General features: G+C 37.8%; 1 protein-coding gene across 2 annotated transcripts in view; it reads right to left on the bottom strand.

Annotated features, from left to right (window-relative positions):
* The window catches only part of fam184ab (family with sequence similarity 184 member Ab), a 139938-nt gene that overhangs the window by 77161 nt on the left and 40973 nt on the right, over nucleotides 1-21804 (bottom strand). For both annotated transcript variants that reach the window (XM_033991321.2, XM_033991320.2), the window contains exons 2-7: nucleotides 15623-15742; nucleotides 13489-13647; nucleotides 8937-9176; nucleotides 8246-8329; nucleotides 6181-6432; nucleotides 232-367 (exon numbers count right to left, since the gene is read on the bottom strand). In XM_033991321.2, the coding sequence (XP_033847212.1) occupies nucleotides 232-367; nucleotides 6181-6432; nucleotides 8246-8329; nucleotides 8937-9176; nucleotides 13489-13647; nucleotides 15623-15742 (991 nt within the window). The remainder of the gene's footprint in view (nucleotides 1-231; nucleotides 368-6180; nucleotides 6433-8245; nucleotides 8330-8936; nucleotides 9177-13488; nucleotides 13648-15622; nucleotides 15743-21804) is intronic.

Below are 21804 nucleotides of genomic sequence, written 5' to 3'. Positions count from 1 at the left end.
TACAAGTTTTGTTCTCACCATTCAACCCACCTATAAAGAGACATCTTGAGATCTTAAATGGATTCTAACATGCGAGAAGGCACTTGAGTTGAAACACAGCATTATTCATTACATACAGCAAAGTGCCATTATGCTGCTTAGAGCTGGTTGAATGATAATGTTGAAGCGTTGCATTACACATGTGGGAAGTGCTAAGTAGGTGCTATACAGTGAAATGTGTGAGAGTCTTACTGGCTTTGAGCAGGATTTCCGTGGCTTGTTGTTGGACTCGATCTCTGGCGGCCTCCAGTTCACACTCTGCCTCCTTTTGGCGGATCTCCACTATCTCTGAGTTCTGGGTCACCTCGTCCAGCTGCTTGTTTAGGTCCTGGATCAGAGTCAAAACAGCAGAGGATCAACACTGGAGTAGACTGGACGTTGAACTCAATTAACAAAGGTTAATAGTGGAAAAGTGGAGTAAACAGGGAGGTTTCAGGAGAATTCCCGAGTTTATTTTTAGATCTGAAATGGTCGCTGAAGAGATCTGTATTATAATAGATGCAAAAAAAAAAAAAAAAGTCTCTGCTTTCTGCTTTTAAAACATATCTAGAGCAGTGGGTTTTTTTTACTATGCATGTTTTAAAAATCTTGTCATTTCTGTCTCTATCCATACCCCTTTAATGGGCCTGTTGTCATAATCACTTAAATAACTGTCATTTCAAAGCTCCTACTGTTTGCATAAAATCTTTGATAGCCATGCTGCTATTTTACCAGTTCATCATACTTCATTCCTCACCATATCCAGCAGGGGGCAACAGGCATGTAATCAACACATTACTTGGAGTTTTAAAACTGGCATCTAAGGCCAAATACATATACAAAAATGTGAAGTTAATTCCTATGTGAAATGACATGACTCTTGAACATCTTGCATGTACTGGTATTACTGATGCAAGGAATATAAACGATGACTGCAGCTGATTTAATAAGAACTACAGTTGAGGGGGAGTTCTGACAGGCTCGCTCACTCACACACACGCACACTTATACACATTTACAGTGCAGTGTAATCTGGTGCGCTCTCCTCCAGCCCGAATCATGAGAGGCAATTTCACATCTTTCAGTCCTATCAAACAGACAGCCTCAAACTTAATTACTGCTGCCACCACAAAGACAATGAAACTCACTATGTTAATAACCACAGAGCAGCTCTGTGCAAATTAAAGGAGACACATGTGAAGAGGTGAGCTCCGGTGAGGCCAATGGGACCCAGGCAGGTGGGTTGAACTACTGACCCCTATGTTTGGATCTGTTCATTAAAAGAGCAAACTCAGACCATTTAGTCCCTGAAAATTTGTGGTTTACAGTTTAAAAAAACAAAAAAATAGAGCTTACCTTATTTTTACCGTCTTAAAAAGTAAAAAACAGAACTAGATTGTTTTTGTTGGCACTTTCCCAATGCACTCCTTGCATACTAATTATTCCCTGGTGTGGAGCGTTTCATAACTTTCAAAAGCTAGCAGAGTTTTGTCATCATGGTACACAGCTAAAAACATCAAACATACTAACAGTGCACAAAGCTTACATCCTGGTTTGCGGATGATAAAAACGCTCTATAATTAGATGTAGACAGCACACACAATCTCATACACCTTACAATACAGTTGTCTCTCGCTATATCACGGTTCACCTTTCGTGGTTTCGCAATTTCGCAGATTTTTTTAGCACAATTTTACATGCTTTTTTACAGCGTATAGACGTGCATTGTGCGTCCTGATTGGCTAAGGGACTGTAGACCATTGTCAATCAATCTCCTCCGTACCGTGTCTCCTGTGCAGTACAGAATGCGTTCAGCCAAGTTTACATAAATGTTCGATCGACATTACAGCAGAGCAGCGCCAGGACGAAGAGGCGCAGTCAGAGGAGCTGTGAAATAAGCGTGAGTCACTTTTGATTAACAACAAGAGAGAAATGTGAGAAAATGTTAATGTCTGTCTGAGTAAAGTGTATAAAGTGTGTGGTGAGGGTTTTTACAGCCTTAAAACATATATAATAATTGTAAAAAATAAAGCTGACTATGTCATGGATTTCGCCTATTGAGGATTATTTTTGTAATGTAACCCCCGCGATAAATGATAGACCACTGTATATCTGTAATGAAGCAAGATAAAATTTATTTGCTCAGTATGTTGACAATATTTGTTTTGTTTCAATATTGAACCTCTTCAAACTTTTTACAAATTTAATCATGAAATGTACTACCGCCAAGACAGGTTAGACAAAGCAACATTTTCATTTACCCACACATTTCTAAGCCTGAGACGCTGGAATTTGAAAGTCTTGCAAGTAAATGGCTTCATGTTTTTGTACGGCTTATCAAGACGTTCTGTGAAATGCTAATTGTGCACTGATGACACTGCCACATATTTCATTGTGGAAGCAGCTAATTAAGCAGTCACAGGCAGGTTGAAATATGAACCAGAATAAGAATAGCCAAGAGTTCATTTTCTAAGCAACAACATAATCCAAAAACTGTAGTAGTTAAATGTGATGTTTGTGTGTAGACAGACAGGGATCATAATTAGTGTTCAAATGCAGACTTTATTTCAGAAATGAAGAAAACAATGATGTAACTTTTAAAAGCTTTCCCTATTTTTTGTCTATTAGTGTATTTTGTTTGTTGAGGTTGATTACCACTATATATATTTTAATGTTTTCATTTTTCACTGTAAATGGGACTGGTTATGTCCCTCATAAAAAACATGCCTGAAGACATTTAGATGTCATCCAAGCATGTTTCAGTAATTTAGCGTTCTCTCCCGGGTGCTCCTTACGGTTAGCTGTACGATTCTAATGAGTCTAATGCTCAGTCCACAAGCCTACGTCATCCATGCTCCCACGTGACAATTCTCCATAAATATGCAAAAGCACACACAACAACTTGACAAACCCGATGCGATGTGCAGTGATTTCATTAGCAAGATACACGCTGATTGTGTTGTGGTAGTGCTCTGAAGGGGGAGTGACTTAATGCAGAGAGTAAAGGGGGGGGGGCAGACTCAGAGCGTCAAAAACAAAAGTGAAACTTATAAAACATGTTAATGCGATTGGCATGTGGTATAGGATTTTTAAAACAATAAAGGTAACATGGTGATGTAAATATGTTATGTGTTAGCAGTTAATACCCCACAGAAATCAAATCCCCTGTATAAGAAATATTTTGGGTTTGTTTTTTTTGACATGTTGCTTAAATAGAAGCTTGTTGGAACCATCTAATTGAATCCACTTTATTTTTGCAAAGTGTCTCTCAAATGATTTGCCGAGCTTATCACACAATTATGTTTGGATAACAGATTGAAGAAGCCATGATGTCCTGACACAGCCCCCCTCCTCACATCACACCAGTGGTAACTCCATTTGATGGCTCTATTTCCAGCAGTAATTAAGTCTCCTGAGATTAGTGGCCTTTCAATTTGGTGTCACAAATGTTATTCAGGCGCCTGTCTCTGCAAATTTAAAAGGGCACAGATTTCACTGTAGAACGTAATGTATCTATCAAAGCAATTACTTTAATAGGCAACATTTTCATTTTAAAAGAAGTTGTACAAGAAAGTTTAAACGTGGCACTAAAGAGTTGATATATTATGCATTTATTATGAGTTCTAAAAATCATTATAATTTAATTTTTAAAACATAATGACTGTGTGTGCTACTAGTGAGTGTGTAAAAACAGTCCAACCCCTAGACAACAGTTTGATGTCAATATATCCAGCCATTAATCATTTAAATATACACAGTGTCACTTTTATCTGGAAGTGTACACTACTGTATTTGCTTGTATCCATGGAGATGTTTTTGCTTTGCCTGGAAAGTTTCACAGTAAATTTTATGGCTGAAACATACCTTGAAAAACATTCTTACTATGAGCGGGGTCGCCTATCTGCAGATCTGACATGTAACTCAGTCTGGTGACACCACTTGCTCATCTCTACGCTACTGTAAAACATTCTAAGCAAAGTAAGAACATCTCGTGGAAACAAACAGGTGACGGACGGATACTCCACTAGAAAAGTTGCGCAATGTTGCTTGTTGGCTGTTTTGAAATGCATCCAGCACTGGTTTCATAAAGACTAGAATACTAACATGATCTACTAAAATTGCTCCATAAGTCCTAATAAACAGAACATTATCTGAAGATTAAAAAACGCCTTCTTTCAGCCTTTTGCAGATAATTGTAAATCCATTTCTTCTCCATTATGAACTCACAGTGGGAGAGGGGATTAAAAGATATGTTCACAAACTGAGGCCTTATTAAGAGATTATTGTGATATCGTCTTCTCCTACATGTGTGATATTTGTAATGATTTGACACAAGGCTTAGGTTTTTGTTTTGTCATTTTCTTATTCAGCCCATCGCAATATTGCAGAGCCCCACAATTCCTGTCACTTCCTTATCTGGGTTACAGTTAATTGCTCCGCTAGCTAATGAATTTATTAACTCCAGGCATAGCTGACCTTGATCGGCAGCAACTAAAAAACTTGTGCAATCAGCCATAATTTCACAACCTTCTGAGCAAATCCGAACAACAAAACAGACCTACTTTACCAATTCCCCGGAGCACACGTCAACCCTACGTTCACGCGCGGAGATAATCCTATGAGTCGCTCCCAAAGACTTTCGAAGTTAATGACTGGAATATTTTGAGAGGAAAACTCAGCTTTGTATGTAAGAAGTTATTTTTATTCCACACTAATAATGGTGTTGTAGACAGACAGGTGGGATGTAAGGAATACCAGTGTCATTGCACTTTTTGGGAGCAACACTAACAAAGACGGCTCAATAGTATAAAACTGTGGAAGTCTTTGTAAAGTTTAAAGAGGAGGGCATTACACTTCTATGAGGTATTAACTGCTAACACATAACAAATTTAGATCAACATGTTACCTTTTATTGTTTGGAAATTGCTATATTTGCGAATATTAATTAACATGTCTTATAAATTTCAGTTTTGTTTTTGATGCTTTAAGTTCCTTCCTCCCTTTGCTTTCTGCGCTAAGTCACTCCCCCTTTAGAGAGCTGAAACTACTGCACATAGCATTAGGTTTGTGAAATTGTAGATTATTGTTTCGTATCATGATTTTGTCGTGTGGCAGCGTAGATGATGTAGGCTTGTGGGTTGAGCATTGGACAGAATCTTACAGCTAAACACAAGGAGGGTTCAAATAGTGTTCAGAAGAGATTGCTAGATTACTAAAACATGCATCGATGACATATAAAACATCTTCAGGCATGTTTTTATATGAGGGAACAACATTATAACATGGTAAAAAGCTGATTTTCCGCCTTTACTGCCTTTAATATTAAATTAAAAGGGAACTCTTGTACATATTTCATGTTCTCACTTTGTTTTGAATTATTGATAGGACAGATATAAAGAAAGCTACATTTATGTACTAAAAGGTGGTATGTTGGCTACACACTGCATTATGAAAGCCACAGTTATACAGTTTGGATTGTACAATAGGTAAGGAGTGGAAATCTAATGGCAAAAATGATATTTATTCACAGGTACACAAATACTGGGTTATTTCTACAATGCCATAAACAAGTCAGATAATTAGATTTGAGCCAGTGACACAAAACACAAATGCAGTCTGTATGTGTCAAACTGGTACAGGCTTTTTCATTGTACCTCTTGTAAACACAGTTCAATTTTACCTCATGCTTTGTGACATATGGTACAACCCTGCATGAGCGCTGGGTATTCTTCTGGGTCATATTTAGTTTTAAATTGTAAATCGCTATGGCAACAGTCCTAATTTTCCATCATTTCTGAAACCCATGGATATAGTAAGGTTATGTCCATGAACAGAAAGTGCTGACCAGAATAGTTAGTTCTGAGTTTGTCCTGAATAAGTTTGTTTTAAATTACTTTTGAATCAACTACAAAATGGATCCGCAACTGAACTGAAAGTGCTCACTGTAAAATTCTCTCAACGAGGGTGATAAATTTTGATCTCAAGTGCTCTTAGCAAACACAAGGGCATGCTACAGGAACGACTCTCCCTGCTTATTGTCTTTTCCAGAGGACACATTTTTGAGAGTGTGTATAAAATTTGTAGCATCAATGGCCTCATAAAGACACATCTATAAAATTCCCTAACATGAGCAGTGTTTACAAGCCCCTCCCAGACTCTTACCTTGATGGTGCTTTCTGCGACAGTGAGTGAAGATTGGAGTTTGTGGGATTTTTCTCGGTTTTCCCTGGCTTCGTCTGTGACCCTGGCCAGCTCCGACCGTAGTTTTCCCAAAGTTTTCTGTAGAGCTGCTTCCTGGGTTTGAAATTCTCGTCGCAGCTCAGCCTCTGTGCGTTTCCAGGCCAGGAGGTTGTCTGCGGTCAGCTGTTGAGTCCTCTTCATGGCTTCCAGTTCACGTTCATAAAAGGCTTGTGCCTATGGGAGCAGGGAGATGGAGTTTGAATACTAATGGAGGAAAGACATTTATTTATTCTCACACATGACAGGGCCTGGAGAGGGGCTGTCACTTACGGCTAATCATACAGATACAGTAATTTGCACCAGTACCATGACAAAAAATGTACTGCTAATTTTTCTTGGTTTTTTTATTGACTTGATTGATTTCGTGAGCTTGTACCTGTGGTAGACTGGTATTAGTCTAATCATCACTATTGTGCAATTCAGCCAAGTTTTGGCTCGTGTGTAAATGTTCACATTTTTATATAGCGCTTTTCCACCTTCAAGGCACTCAAAGTGCTTTACCATTCACTCACATTTATACACCAGTGTACACAGACACTGGGGGCAAGGTGGGTTAAGTGTCTTTCCCAAGGACATAACGACAGCATTCATCTGTGGGAGATGGAATCACACCGCCAACCTGTTGGTCAGTGGTTCTGACCACTCAACCAGTGATGTTGACAGCAGGGGTTTACATTATGGTTGCTAGGTAACAGTTAAGATGTGTGAGTGAAATTATGCATGTCATATCTGTTCCCCAACTGCACGAGGGCACTCTAGGCTTGTGTACCAGTAACACAGCCACGCAGAAGCGGAAGCGACGCTTCATCTACTTCCAGAATTGACGGAGTTCAGAAGCAACACCTACAATGAAGATTTAGTGATTTGGAGTGGGATCAAGAGTAACATACATAACTTACGTTAACATACCAGACATTTATTCAATTCATTATTTATGCTTCATGTAGCTGCATAAATGTTTTATGTTAGTGTAGTTATCCGATTACCTATTAACTGTCAATATCTTATGTTAACATACCAGACTGTCTATGCTTCACTGTCTATGCTTCATGTAGCTGAATACCTATAAATGTGTTCGTTAGCGTGCTGTACTGCTATTCTGTTGTTCTTGATTTTATTGTTATTATTATTATAATTTGCCTTTAAAGATAAAATTTCTGTTCTTGGTCTCGGATTTTGTAAAATAAATTTCCTCAAAAAATGCAATTTATAGTCCAGTCCGACTTATATATGTTTTTTTTTCATTATTGTGGATTTTTTTCTCTGGTGTGACTTATACTCTGGAGCAATGTATAGTCCAGAAAATTCGGTACAGGCTCAATAGGCTAATCTTCCAGACTAAAACTAGCTTAAAAGCTTAAAATAGGTCCCTGAACTCTGCAATGCAGTTGCCCAGTGCTCCTGGCAAGTGTGCCTAAACCTTATTACAATTATAATAAACCAAAGGAAGATATATTTTAGTCGATCTTTTAGCTGTGTCAATGTTTGAAAACAAAAAAATAAAAAATAAGAGTGAAAGTTGAAGACAAAGTGGATGACAGGCTTCAGTATCATTAACTGTGCTTTTATTGAAATTTATGGGGTTTCGAAGCAGCACTAAATCTGATCCTTTTTACCATTTTCACTTTTAATGCCCCGAAGCAATCTGCACATCAGCGTTTCACTTTGAGCAAGGGCAAACTATCTAACAGCTTCCCAGAAGATTTGGCAGGACAACAATCACAATTTTGGACAATATTATGAAAGATTTGAACTTTAAACAAGCTTTTATATTCAAATTTAGGCACTCACAAACCTAATATTTTTCAGAGCTTGCTAGTATCATGGATAGGCACAAAAACAAAATGTAACACAAATGTAAGTTTTATTGTAATAGTAAATGGTATAGTATTCTTAGTTATTTTCACAAACAGTTGAATGTTTAGTCACAGCCACGTCAAACAGAAACACTGCACACATTGTAAAATACTATATGCTTGTCCATTACCTTGCTGAGTTTGGCTTCATATTCCTCTACCAGCCTCTTCTTATCCTGTTTGAGCTCCTCCACTCGCTCTGACAAAGAATCCACCTGAAGCAAATCAACAAACAGATATTATGGTCTTGTCTCACTGGGGTATATTGTCTGATAAATATTGTACAGGACTCTTCTGAATGAAAGAGGAAAACTGGACCTATTTTTTACATATATATCTTGGTATTTTTTGATATTCTATTTACTTTTCTTAGTTTTTTGTAGCAAGTATAGATTCTCATAAGAAACGTTCATTTCGCAACTATATTTTAAACTGATGACTATAACAGCATTCATGTTATATTTAGCTGAAAACAATGGGTTCATATTTTAACTTTTCTTTAACTTTGTTTTGCTCTACGTACATATCCATTCCTGAGATAGACAAATACTACTAAAAATACTTGCAGCTATAGTAATACTGCATTATACACGTATTTCATCCATAGCATCAACATGAACTCTTCTCACAATACAACAAAAAACGTGACATAAATAAATCCCCACAGATGATTCCTTTGATTTCAGGAACATTGACAGTTTTCTTAATATATCATAAAAAAAATAAAACTGCACACTTTGCATTTGATAAGTCTAACTGTCCCATTTTTCTGTTGTGGTCCTGCTCTCCTGCTCTTAATTGGCTGCTCCACTTTTGCATTACCTCGGCTTTGTGGAGCTGCACCAGTTTTTCCTGATCTTTGCTGTAGTTGGCGTTCTGGCTCTGGTGGCTGCGCAGGAGCTCTTGGACTTCCTGTCTGTGCTCGGCCTTCAGCTCCTCTAGCGCCACCTTCTTCTCCTGCTCGAACTGCGTCTGCGCCGAGCTGAAGGAGCGCAGCTTGTCCTCGAACGACCGCCGCATCTCCTCCACCTCCCGCGACATGGACACCACTCGCTGCGTGTGCTGGGGGTGAAACGGGGGGAGAGATTTCAGAAAAGATCAAAATAACAACAACCAAGAAATGTACTGAAAGCACTGCAGCAGAACACTTCACCCAGTAAATACACAAAAATACAAGCATATATATTTTATAAGAGGTGTTTTTTTAATATTAGAAAGCCATTTGTCCTAATTATGAGCAGGGACGCTTTTCCACAGACCTAGCTTATAACATGGTCTGATTTAAGCAGGGCTGTAAATTTCTACTTTTTTATTAACAAAAATTTGAGTCAATCTTATTTTAATAATCCTCTGCAAAAATAACATTGTTGCTGTGTAGTTTTTGTGGATTAGTAACGGTTTAGTTGATCTTATACTGGGGAAAGTTCCAGGTTATATTCCCCTATGTTACGACTTTAATATACTTTATTATTATATATTATTAATGATAATTTAAAAACAAAAAAAACTATTCATAGATATCAGCATTCTGTCATCTGCAAAAAAAAAGTAATATTATATTAAATATATAATATTGTATATATAATAAAATATTATATATTTAAAATATATAATATTGTAATGAATTTTGTATTGCTATGGCAACAGCCTTAATTTCTAATAATTTTGAAACCCACGGATATGTTATGACCAAGATACAATTAGCAGAAAGAGCTACTCCACAAGTCAAAGTGTTTTTACTGCATTTTTATAGCCATATACTGTTTACATTTAAAATTAATATTGATTTTGCTGCTTTGCGACTTCCACTTGGAATGCAATAATAATACTGTATATTTCTCAGTTATTATTACTTCTAATGCAGATGTTGCTGTATTGCAATGAAAACCACCAAAATGAGAGTTTTTTAAGTAATGTCTGACTTCAAGACAAAATAAAAAATATCAAATAAATAAACTGTCTTCATACATAATATATACGAGTTTTACATAATCCAGCAGTAAACTGTAGTTAAGTAGAGTAAATTGGATTTTTAAATTCCTCGGGACTTGACTGTGAATGTCAAACAAAATCAGTCAGTGTGCTCTGTTTCCAGAGAAGGTCAGTACCAATTTGTGTGGAAAAATAAGCAGCACATAAACATTTAAAAGTCTACTTTATCTATAGAAAATATACAGTATGCCTGGGGATTAAAATGGATTAAGAACTTCGTTAATACATATTTTAAAGCATCCAACTCAGGGAAATCATGACAATGGATTAACATGGATTTTGTTGTCTGTGCCTGTGGTGGTAGATTAACAATAATAAGAGTTATATAATGTGGGCAATTTTGTTTAGGGTCGGGCAAAAATGAATCACAACTTTTTTCCTAACACTGACACAACCTCACTTTTCAAAAACAAAATTAAGATGGGTTTTATTGATTTCATGAAGATAAACAGACAGAATTTTGCCATTTGCCATTTAACCTGAAAAATAACCCAATTTCTTCCTCTAAACAACTTTCCAAACTCCACACCACATGCTTTTACTTCGAGAGGTTTAGCTGTATGCCTCCATGTTATGGCCCAGGCCTTAAGTTCTTTTTGTTGTTTGTATTTATCCATTTTGTTTTGTCTGTGTGTCCCCGAACCTTCTACTTTGCCCATAATCATGGCTGTTGGAGCCTTGGCTGTGATTGGACTGTGTCCCAGCCTGGTCAATCCTGGGCCCACCTTCAGCCGCCTCCCACCCTACTTAAGAAGTTTCGGGACAGCTGTTTGGGGCTGCTGGCCTGTGTGTGGCCAGTATGCCATTTCATGTGTCCCTTTTGGTCATGTCACTACAGGGGTAGTGACACGGGTAGTCATAGTATTTTGAGACACCTCAAAATACTGTATTTTGAGAGTTTTTTGGTCGTCAAGATTTTGTTTTGTTACTGGAAAATTTGTGTTTTAGCTAACTTTACCTTTTTGTTTGAACCTTGCAGGATACCATTTGTTTCAATATTTTCACACCCCTTTTGTTTAGTTTACCCTTAACACTCCTGTTAATTAAATAACTTCTTAATTTACCATTTTCCCTCTTGGTTTTCTTTTGTTACTTCCCTGTCCCCACACGAGATGGGTCATAACACTCCATTAAAAAGACCCAAGATGATCACTGGAAATTAAATATGACTGAAATAAATGCCCAGCCCAGATGCTGTTCAATCACTTTGTTCAAACATCACATTAAAGCTCAGATTAAAATCTAACTTGAGTAACACATCTTCAGATGGGGCAGTGCCTTGAGTTAGCATCACACCCCCAGGGAATGTTGATGACATTGGGTGTAAAGTGTCAACATCTGAGGGATCTTAAAGTTAATTTGATTTAAATAGAGTACGGGATTTGTACACTGCCCACAGTTCAGCCTAAAATCTCGTGGGTCATTTGAATGGTGAGTTTGTCAAACAGAAGTGAGAGCCAGACTCGGAGATGCTGACACAGAGAGCTGCTGCCACTTGGATCTTATTTATGTCTTCAAAACCGCTCGATAAACTCAAGTCAGGGAATACTACACAGGGCACCATAAGGCTAGAGATGCAGGCTAATATTAGACCTGCTAGCTTTATGACTGCACAATATATGGTAGAGCACTTTCTATTAGGGGGACTTCACAATAGATTGCCAATATAACATTATAAAGATGAACAAAACAGCTTCTAGGCATTTGAGGAGAAAACAAGTGACTGATTATGGGTTTGATAAGAGATGGCTTGCTTAAATTGGAAAGTGAAGTGGTACAAATGAAAGCTATAGTGAAGACTGAATTTATCAAAATGAGGTTAATGGTCTCATCTACAATTTTATACAGAATAAAGAGCTGGGAGGTGCATTGAAAAAGATATATTATTACATTTGCTGTTTTGGAAATATGCTAAATTAGAATATCAAGTATATTGTGCATGTCTTGTAAAATATTGTAAAAGAAGAGGGAACATTAACTTGCAGTGCAATCTCACATACAAGGGTACACTCCATTCGCACTATGCAATACTTACGAACCATGAAACTATCAGGCAAATGTTAGGACATTTCTGTTGGATTGCTATATTATCATTTGAATACTGTCGTTAGGATAGTCCAAAAAAATATGGAGATTGCCCACCCCTGAGGACAGTTGCAAAATATGGCTTTACAAGATTTTCCAGGATCTAATTCAAACATTTTCTTGAATTAAAGGTCCCGTACCCATTTTTTTTCCCCATGCATTTTAGCTCAATCTGCCTTGTACCAGTACAGATATAATGTACAAGCAGCTCTTAAGGTCAAAATAAGTCAGATGTGTGCTGTCTGCATCTAATTAGAAAGCATTTTATTGTCCGATAATCAAGAAGTATGTGTTAGCATGCTAGTTGTTGCTACCGTCTTAACCATCGCATCAAAACTCGGCACTGGTCTCTGAGAGTGGTGAAAAGCTGCTATAAACTCACTGTGATGAATAACTAGGACGCTCAGGATGTATAAGGTAAATGAGGAATAATTTTGGGCCAATGCCACTAGTTCTGCTTTTCATGTTTTTAAGTCAATTTGTTTTTAAATCGGGTACAGTGCCTTCAAGTCAACAGTTAAAAAGCAGTGAAGACGTTTTTCTATGAGCAGAATTACAGCTAGTGCTTCTGTATTTCTCAGGTTGTTTTCACACTACCACTAATTACCTCAACGTAAAGTAATCGCTCCGAGAGCGGTGTGCTTCGACTGGTGTGATCCAATCTGGAGCGAGACAAGTGTAGTGTGAACGCAGCTGACCTCGGGACAACCTATGCAGTCGCTGTGACAGTAAAAGTGCCTGGAATTAGGCAAAAAGCGCTCAGATCAGGTATATTTGTATGAATGGACACTGCAGAGCTGCTGTTTGGCATGTTGATCTGACATGGAAAATTTGATCAACTTAATATCATTAACACTTTCTCCTAGATTTGCCTGCGCAGGTGGGCCTGGTTCTGTCTGTTCTGGTGAGCCTCGGTCTGTCTGTGTCGTTCCAAAAGTTTTTTTCTCCTCCACCACCAATGCGTTCAGTCCCCACTGTGTATTTAGCCACAGGTGAAAGAAAAGACCAGTGCATATAGATGAAACGAGTGCGTGCATGCAAATTCACGGTGCTCTGTCCGCTTGAAACGCGTTGTCATAGAAATAGGTTTGGCAATCAGATGATGGACTCTCACGTGGTTTACGGTGCGTGTTTGTAGTGAATAATGTGTGAGGTATGTGAACAAGACCGACCCCAAAGTAAAGTAAACAGAACCAAATCTAGTGCGCACCGGGGTCGGTCCAGAGAGCGCAGTAACGTGTGAAAACAACCTCAGACTGGTGGCTCTTGTGTTTGAATGCAGAGTAGTTGTTGTTACCTGTGCCTCGGTGCAGTGCTGCATGTCTTCCACTCTCTGTCTGTAACTCTCAAACTCAGCCAGTGCCTGCCTCTTCATCCTCTCGTGAAGCTCCATGGACTCCTCCAAAGACTGGATCCTCCGCTTCAGGTCCAACTCATCGCTGATCTTACTCTTATACTGAAACACACGTTATGGGGTGCACTTAGTATCTTTGGCCCTATCTCACTATGGTAGATTAAAATTCACTGTGCTTCTTATAGTACAGGAATAAGCATTTTACCTACTACATAACTAAAACTTAAATTTCACAATGATAAGGAACATAAGGGATAATAATTTGTTCTTTAGTGAAAATATACAAATCTATATATTTGCACCATATTCAAAACATGTCTTTGCTACTTTTTGTACTTAAATTATGTTGAAATTAAATTTGAATTTTATTTTGGTAGGAATGTAATATTTGAGCTACTTGTGACCAACCATCTAGATGTTAGGGTTATTTTGTGTACCTGGTCTGCAATGGATAAAAGCCCCTTTAAAATATACTTCCCTTATTTTGAAGTTACACCTAAAAATATATATTTTATCGATGCCCCACCAATATTTTTGAGATAAAGAGTAAATACAGACAGATGGATATAAACACATTGACGTTCTCTTACTTCATGAAAGCAAATTAATCCTAATGCATTTGAATAAATCTAGTAATTGCTTAGGGATTTGAAGCTCACTCCGTTGTCAAGGAGAGCAGTAACTGTCTTATTTGAGAGGTGACACACCGCATACAAAGAGGTTTAATAATTGATATAAATTCATTTTCAATAGATTTCAACTCATTAGCTTCTTGGTAGAGGACGAAGCATGTTGTCATGGCAACCAGCTGCTCAGATGTGATCCAGTTTAGTGTCAGGTCGGCGCCATGAAGAGATATCCAGATGATTAACTGTTTAGTGCAATGAGACTAATACTCCTGCAGCTCGCAGTGTGTCTTCTAAATGTGCTTAATCGCTCACATAAACGAGGATTACTCCGAGCGGCCTCAAATATAAGTCAGGGTTTATCATTTGGATCCCAGCAATACATCTGGTGTTGCCATGAAGACGGGAGGTGTGTTCCTGTTAGTCAAGATTGATATGCAACAAGCTCTGAGGTTTCATATTTGAGGAAATGAATCTCATGCCGTTTTAAGGTCATTCAAAAGCAGGGGGGATATTTCCGCAGATTAAAAATCACTCTTCTTGCATTAACTCTATTCTCACACCAGATGCCCTTCCTGTTGCATCCTTCTCTAGTGCATACAGCTATTCTTAACAGGTGCTGTAGCGAATTTGAAGAAAACCTGCTTTCAACTTGTTTAACTAACATCTGGGGAAAGGATAGTAAAGTATCTTGCCAAGGACGCAACAACTATTTGCATTGGTTGGAGCCAGAATTTAACCAAGGACCAAGGAAGTGGGAAACGCTCGACAGACTGAGCTACAATCATACATCAATATATATGTAATCTCTAGCTCAACAATACTGCATATACATCTGCTATCAAATAGGGGCCCAGAGCTGAGGTGGCAGATACAACACAAAATGGATAATTTTGGAGGAAATTTGAATAACAAGTATATTGTCTCTTATAATAAAAGAAAAAAAAAATAGCTGATTAAAAATAAAAAGAACAGAACCTTGCAGTGTGATCTTCCAAAGAGAGTATTGATGAAGTGATTTTCTGAATATTTTTACCAGTCACATTTAAAGCACTTCTAATATTGTCTGAATGTCAACATTGGGTTAATAAATATAAATAAAGATTTTTGTTATCACTGCCTTCCTGTCATCCAGATCTCAGCTGGCACAGTGGCATTGTACTGTTATAAATAACTCTACTGAATTGTATGGCAGTAATTGTATGATAATAAATAGCATCCATAACACTGTGAATTAATGCAATGTTTCTTCCCACAGCACATTTTCACCCACAAACCTGAACAATATGAATCATGCGCTGTGTGTTAATCACTTCAATTGATTCCCTCCAGGAAGCTGCAAAACAATTACTGCTCATGAATCCAGAGCTACTTCCTCTCCTGTCTCGATCTGCAGTGGCCAATCAGTTTCTAAAAATGATAATAATTGGATCTAAAAATGAAAAGTATACCTGTAGTATCTTCTCTCTGGTCTCTGATAGGATCTGCTGGACTTCTTCTTCATGGGCTTCCTTCAGCGTTGCAATAGCCGCCTCATGCTCATCGTTTTTTGTGTTGAGTGCATAGATAACCTGAAACACACAAAAGAGATTTTAATATCAGAATTGTTATAAGCTATAACTCAGAGAAGAGAAAAGGTATTCAGTTTTTAAAGCATATTTAGTGTGATTAATGTGATGTGTTGTCAAAATGCCATTAGTTTCTTAACACAAAAAACACAACACGCAAAGCATTAACATTTCCATGGAGACAAGCAGGAAATCAAACACAGAACCCACGAAGCACCAATGCTAATGCTAATGCTAAGTCGTCAGCATGCAGCCCCTTTTATCTTTTCAATCAAACAAAGACAAAAAAAAGAAAAGGCAGAAAATAAGAAAAAATAATTACCTGAGGGGTTAGGGTTAGTGCTCAACACGTTCATTGGGCACACTAAATTTAAACAGAAGGATTGTACTTAACATGGTTGGAGACTGTGCTAAAGGTGTAGTTTGAAACGTATCAGCATTGCCATGATTCTAGGGTAAACTTTAGGCAAAATACTGTTTGGAGTTTTTGTACAGTGGCACAAATTAGCACAAATTGTACACAAAGTACAGTAATTCAAAGTGCTTTACAGAATAAGAAAGACATTAAAATCACAATCAAAACATAAATAATTATCAAATTAACATTAAAAGAGAAGAGCGCACATATGCCCTATGCAGTCATATGCATGGCTAAAACAACCATTTTCAGCCTGGATTTAAATATTGTCAAAGTAGAGGCCTGTATATGCACTGCATAACTTTTCAGGTGGCGTTACATGCTTGTCTCCATGGAGACAGATAAATACAACACCATACTCCGGCACATTCCACCAGAAAAGTTACACTGTTTTAAATTCAACTGTTGCTTGAGTCACAACAGGGCAAGGCTGGCCGATATAGGAGTGGGTAAAGATTGAGAAATAGCTCTAGCATAAACAATATTACCAAAATACCATATTGTTACAGACATCAAATCATAGATTGATTTTTATCAGCTATCACTATCATCATTAAGCCCCACATTGCATGTAAAAAGCTTGTTCAAGATAGAATAAATTAGGAATACCACCTTTTTCAGTGTCATCCATGAAGTTGATTTATTCAAGGAGGTTATTCGCAAACCTGACCCAGACACATCTGTCTTCCGTGATTACCGCCACATGACCTGTATAGTGATGCTTGGCTGTATGCTTTGGCAGCTCACTGTACACTAATGTGCGTGGTATTATCTCGAAAGCATCGTCTCTGCGCCCCACAGTCATAAATTACAATTCAAAGCTGTGTTTTGTTAGGGATAAAAATATACACACAAGCTAACTGTTGTGCATGGAATTGACCTTTAAATCCTGAACCAAAAATACATGCAGCCGTCCGTGGAGCTGTAATCTGACGCACAGTGATCCCGGCTCAGAGGCAGAAAGAGCAATTTACATGAAAAACCAAGAGACCCAGTTCCCTGGTGCGCTCCCCATCTCTTCTCCGCTCAAACAAAGACATGCCGATTCCTTTTTTTTTTTTTTTCAATAATTCAGAGAGTTGAACTGCGCTGGAGCTAAAAGGCTTTTGTTTGCCTTACACCAAAGTCCATCAGAGCAAGAAAACAGAGGGAATATAGAATAGACTACAAGGGAAGAGGGAGGAGGGGTGATATATGAAATAATGAAATCCACTTTGAATTTCCCCGCAGCAACAAGAAAGATTTGGACTGACAACTTTCTTTCTGTTGACTCGCTGCAAGCTGACGATTACATGTCTTTTACAATAAGAACCAAGCAAAGGGAAAAATGAGTTACGTTTTACTGATAATATAAGCAGCTTGTAATTCTGATGCAATGTAGCTGCAGCAATGAATGACTAATATACAGACAGTGTAGTGAACTTGAACCTGAGAGTTGCTTTTGGCTATTGCACTGAAAGTAGCTGCATACACGTATTTAAAGGTGCACTATGTCACTTTTCTGGTAGATAATACGCTACCTGTGTCATGTGTTTAGTGTCATTGTGGCACATTGCAGGCAAAGCATTAACATCTCCATGGAGACAAGCAGGAAATCAAAAACAGGATCCATGACGCACCAATGCTAACGCTAAGTCATCAGCATGCAACCACTTATGTCACTTTCTCAATCTTTTCATTCAAACAAAGACAAAAAAGAAAAGGCAGAAAATGAGAAAAATGAATTACCTGAGGAAATCTGCTCTAAAATAAATTGAGCAGACGTTTAAATTATTCAAGGTCTTATCAGCGCAGGGCCTGAAAGAAGCAGACAAATGGTGTGAGGATGTGACACAGCGTTCCCATCCAGAGACCCTTTGTGAACAAATGTATCTGGGTTTTGTGGATACTACACTCCACCTGCACCTGCACCTGTGTGAGCTGAGCACAAGATCACCACACCTGTCACAACGCGGCAAGTCAATAGTGTCTGACAAATGCATTTATGACTAAGACACACACACATGAAGATATAAAGGGAAAAGATATGTCCCTATTGATTTTGATTATGTAATAACTGGTTTGTGGGTTCAACAGGAGTAGGGCAATTCCCACAAGATGAGACAAGACACCAAATTCGGTCCGTGAGAACGAGACAAGTTCACAATTTTGGTTTTGAAACAACAGCTTATCATGAGGTTTGACCCTATGAACGGATTGATGGAAAAAAAAAATATAAGGTAATTTTTCCAGTGCATTTATTGTTGTCATTTTCAAGTATGCAGTGTTATCAGTTTCAGGTCACGGGTGAAAAACCATAAAGCAGAATTGTCCGCCAAAAAGTATTCTAAAAGTATTCTAGTTGTTGACAGCATTACATTCTCATCATAATGCAGAAAATTTTACAAAAAATGTCCAATGAGTACAAAGAAAAATATTGTTCCATCTGTCATGTATTGAATGATAAGTGGGTATAGTAATTCTAGTGACAAGCATAGATCCATTGTACTTATTTGAACAAAAATAGATATACTATAATAAATGACTAAGCATCTTATTTCCAGATTGATTCAAACATCATAGTTTGTTGTTGTGTGGTGGAAACTTCAGACAAGTTTTTCAATTTCCTGACAATGTGACATCAAGTGCAGTTGGTGTCTGTGCCTGTGTGTAGCGCTGATATTTTCCTCATTTCCTTTGGGTCGATCTCATCAGGTCCTTGGAGGAGTTTGCATAAATGACAGTGAAAGCGGTGGATCGATAGGACGACAGCCAAATGCCACAAATTTCATCTGTCGGCTCGGAGAAAGTCACAGCCCAGAAACTCTCCCAGACTGACTGAGCTGCAACGCCAGCTCCGCTCAATGACAGAGCCACTCAGACAAAGAGACAGAACGCACCCAGAGATGTTTTGACAACTTCAGCTTGAACCTCATAACCTTTGCTGAATATTATTGGATGAAAATCAACCAAAATCCATAGTTATAGACTTTCACAAACATACACAGATCAAATTGTGTGGCTAATATAACACATTTACATTCATACAAGGCTAGCAAAGTCGCTGTAGTGCGATCTTATTGGACAAACTTCACCATCAGTTTCATGCATATGAGAGGAGAATGTGTCTATCTCCTTGTATCTTGCCTCAGCTATGATTCATAAGCTTATGATTTGAATCAAAATCAAGATGTCACTGCATTAATACATCTAATGCCATTTTAGTGTATGCTAGAAATGAATGGCAGATGATTTGTCTTATTTGTTTACAAACATTGTCCAGAAGGTTCAGCTGCACTGCTAGTAAAGCTAGACCATTATATATCGGTTGGCCGATATATCAGGCCGATATTTGACCTTTTTAACGTATCGTCTATTGGTCTTAAATCTCCAGAGCAGGCCGATATGTTGTTTTGGTCAATCTGCTGCCTAAAATACACACAAAGCTTTATATTAACACTTTAATATGAACAGATAACTGCACTGAATATGTGATACACATCTCTCTTATAGGTTTGTGGTAAAAATGGCAGATTGTAGTAAATTTAAACTGATTATTTTCCTAAAATTATGCAAAGTCAGCCATATCGGCACAAAAATATGGTCAGAGCATACGGATATGCTCTGGATTCTTAGCAGGTATCGACATTGGCCATACAAAACCCATATCGGTCGATCTTTAGTCTCATTACAGCCCAATCACATGTTTATGTGATGTTTACTCTGATTCTCATCTTTTCTAAATCTATGCAGAATCTTTTTAAAAGTGAATGCATCAGAACAATATTTATCCCATACAAACATCTCCTCCGTAAACGTGTACTTCCAGACAGTTTCAAAACAAGATATTTCTGGCAAGTCGTTGAAGTTTTATTTAGTAAAGTAATTCTGCTGTAAACGTGCAGTAAGCATGTGTACAAATAACTAGATTGCCTTCTGTTCAAATGAGAAGTCTGTCCCCTTTTGGATAAGATACAGGAGAGCCCAAGTGACAGGTGTGAGCTATTAGTCACACAATAAAAGACTTTGATCGCTGCTTCAAAGTACTATGCCGTTTCAACTTCACTTCAGAGAGGAGTCCTTACTTTCAATTTATTATAAGCACTTTTTACACATTCAAAAGCCTTGATCTCCAGTCTGTTGTTAGTAGCACTTTGTTACACTGTTAGCAAAAAACAAGCCAAAAACACAGAAAACTTAAGTCATGACAAATTTTTGCTACAAAATATGTACTTGAGGCCGTCTGACAAATAAACTGATTTCCTAAATAATTAAATAAAACTCAAATAATATATATATATATTTTTTAAAGTGGCAGTATTCGATTCTTTCTAGGCATTTGAGCATTTGCCACACTACAGATATATATTTATAAGCAGCTCTGCATCTAATTATAGAGCAAGAATCAGTAAGTGTTAGCATGCTAGTTGTTGATGATAATACTACAGTGACAGCCTCTGAAAATTGCAAAAAACGGTGCTCGAAATGCATATGGCAAGTTTGGAATTACTCTTGACCACTAAAATGAACTAGTTCTGTTTTTCACATTTTTAAGACCATAAAAATCTGGTAAATCGCCTTTGAGTGAATTTAATTTTATAACTTGTCATTCTCCCGATTAAAACATCCAAGGATCACCTAAAACCTCTGTCTGTAATACCCCGCACAGAGTTAAGGCCACCAAAATCTCTTTAGAACCGCTCTGATTCTCGAGACAAAGATCGACGTTTTAACTGAAGACGAAAGCTTGGAAACCTTAGATGAGACAAGACTGCTTTTTCAGACTTAAGAGCGTACAAACTCATAGACTAATGGCCGAAAATGGGTAACACGCTCCAGTCTCCTTTATCCTCCCTGGAACAACCACAGATATATTGCGCACCCATTCTCTCAAAGGTCTTTCTGTTTTGTGATGTGACGTTCAAGGCAATGACAATGTATAATGACAAACCATTTTCCCCGTTTTAACGCCGGCCGTGAACCATTTCTCAGACAGTGCCAATGGGGCCTTTGTCTTGTTAGTGCTGCGAGAAAGAGTCCATAAAAGTAACTAAATCTGGCTATAGCAAACTTACAGCTAAAGACACGAGATCTTGCAGCCTAATATAAGGGTTGGTTTTGTATTGATTTGTCCACCCCCGCGGGATAAAAGCGAGTCAAAGGGCAACAAGAAGACGATATTTAATTGCAGAAACAGTTATTGGCACATCCATTCACTGCATTAGGTTTAGCCCACTGCAGAAAATAAGCAGTCAAGTGGAAAGCCTGTTTAACAAGCTATTTGCATCATCATTACAACAATTATTGCCAATGATCTTTAACCTTTCAGTTGTTAAACCCTTAGCTAAAAATGCTAACTAGTTCAAGATAAATGATGTGTAAAATTCACTGAGTGTCTATGGTCATGTGCAGGTTCATTGGGGATAAAAAGCAATTATAGTGGTAAATAGGAAGGTGAGTAAAGGCTTTTTCCACCAGACAGAAAAAAATCTATTTAGAATTAAAACGCTAAATGCTAACGGTGATGTCACAGCAATGCACAATATGAAATGTTAAGGTTCAAAGCTTAAAGGTGATTCGACAAATCCGCAGTTACTATATAGTTACTTGATATTTTGTATTGCGACCTGTTATAAAATGTTATAAAAAATCTTGAGTTTTCAGACTT

Source organism: Periophthalmus magnuspinnatus, chromosome 24, assembly GCF_009829125.3.
Source record: "Periophthalmus magnuspinnatus isolate fPerMag1 chromosome 24, fPerMag1.2.pri, whole genome shotgun sequence".
NCBI classification, from domain to species: domain Eukaryota; kingdom Metazoa; phylum Chordata; class Actinopteri; order Gobiiformes; family Gobiidae; genus Periophthalmus; species Periophthalmus magnuspinnatus.
The sequence above is the reverse complement of the archived record's forward strand: the minus strand, read 5'-3'. Positions and strand labels throughout refer to the sequence as shown.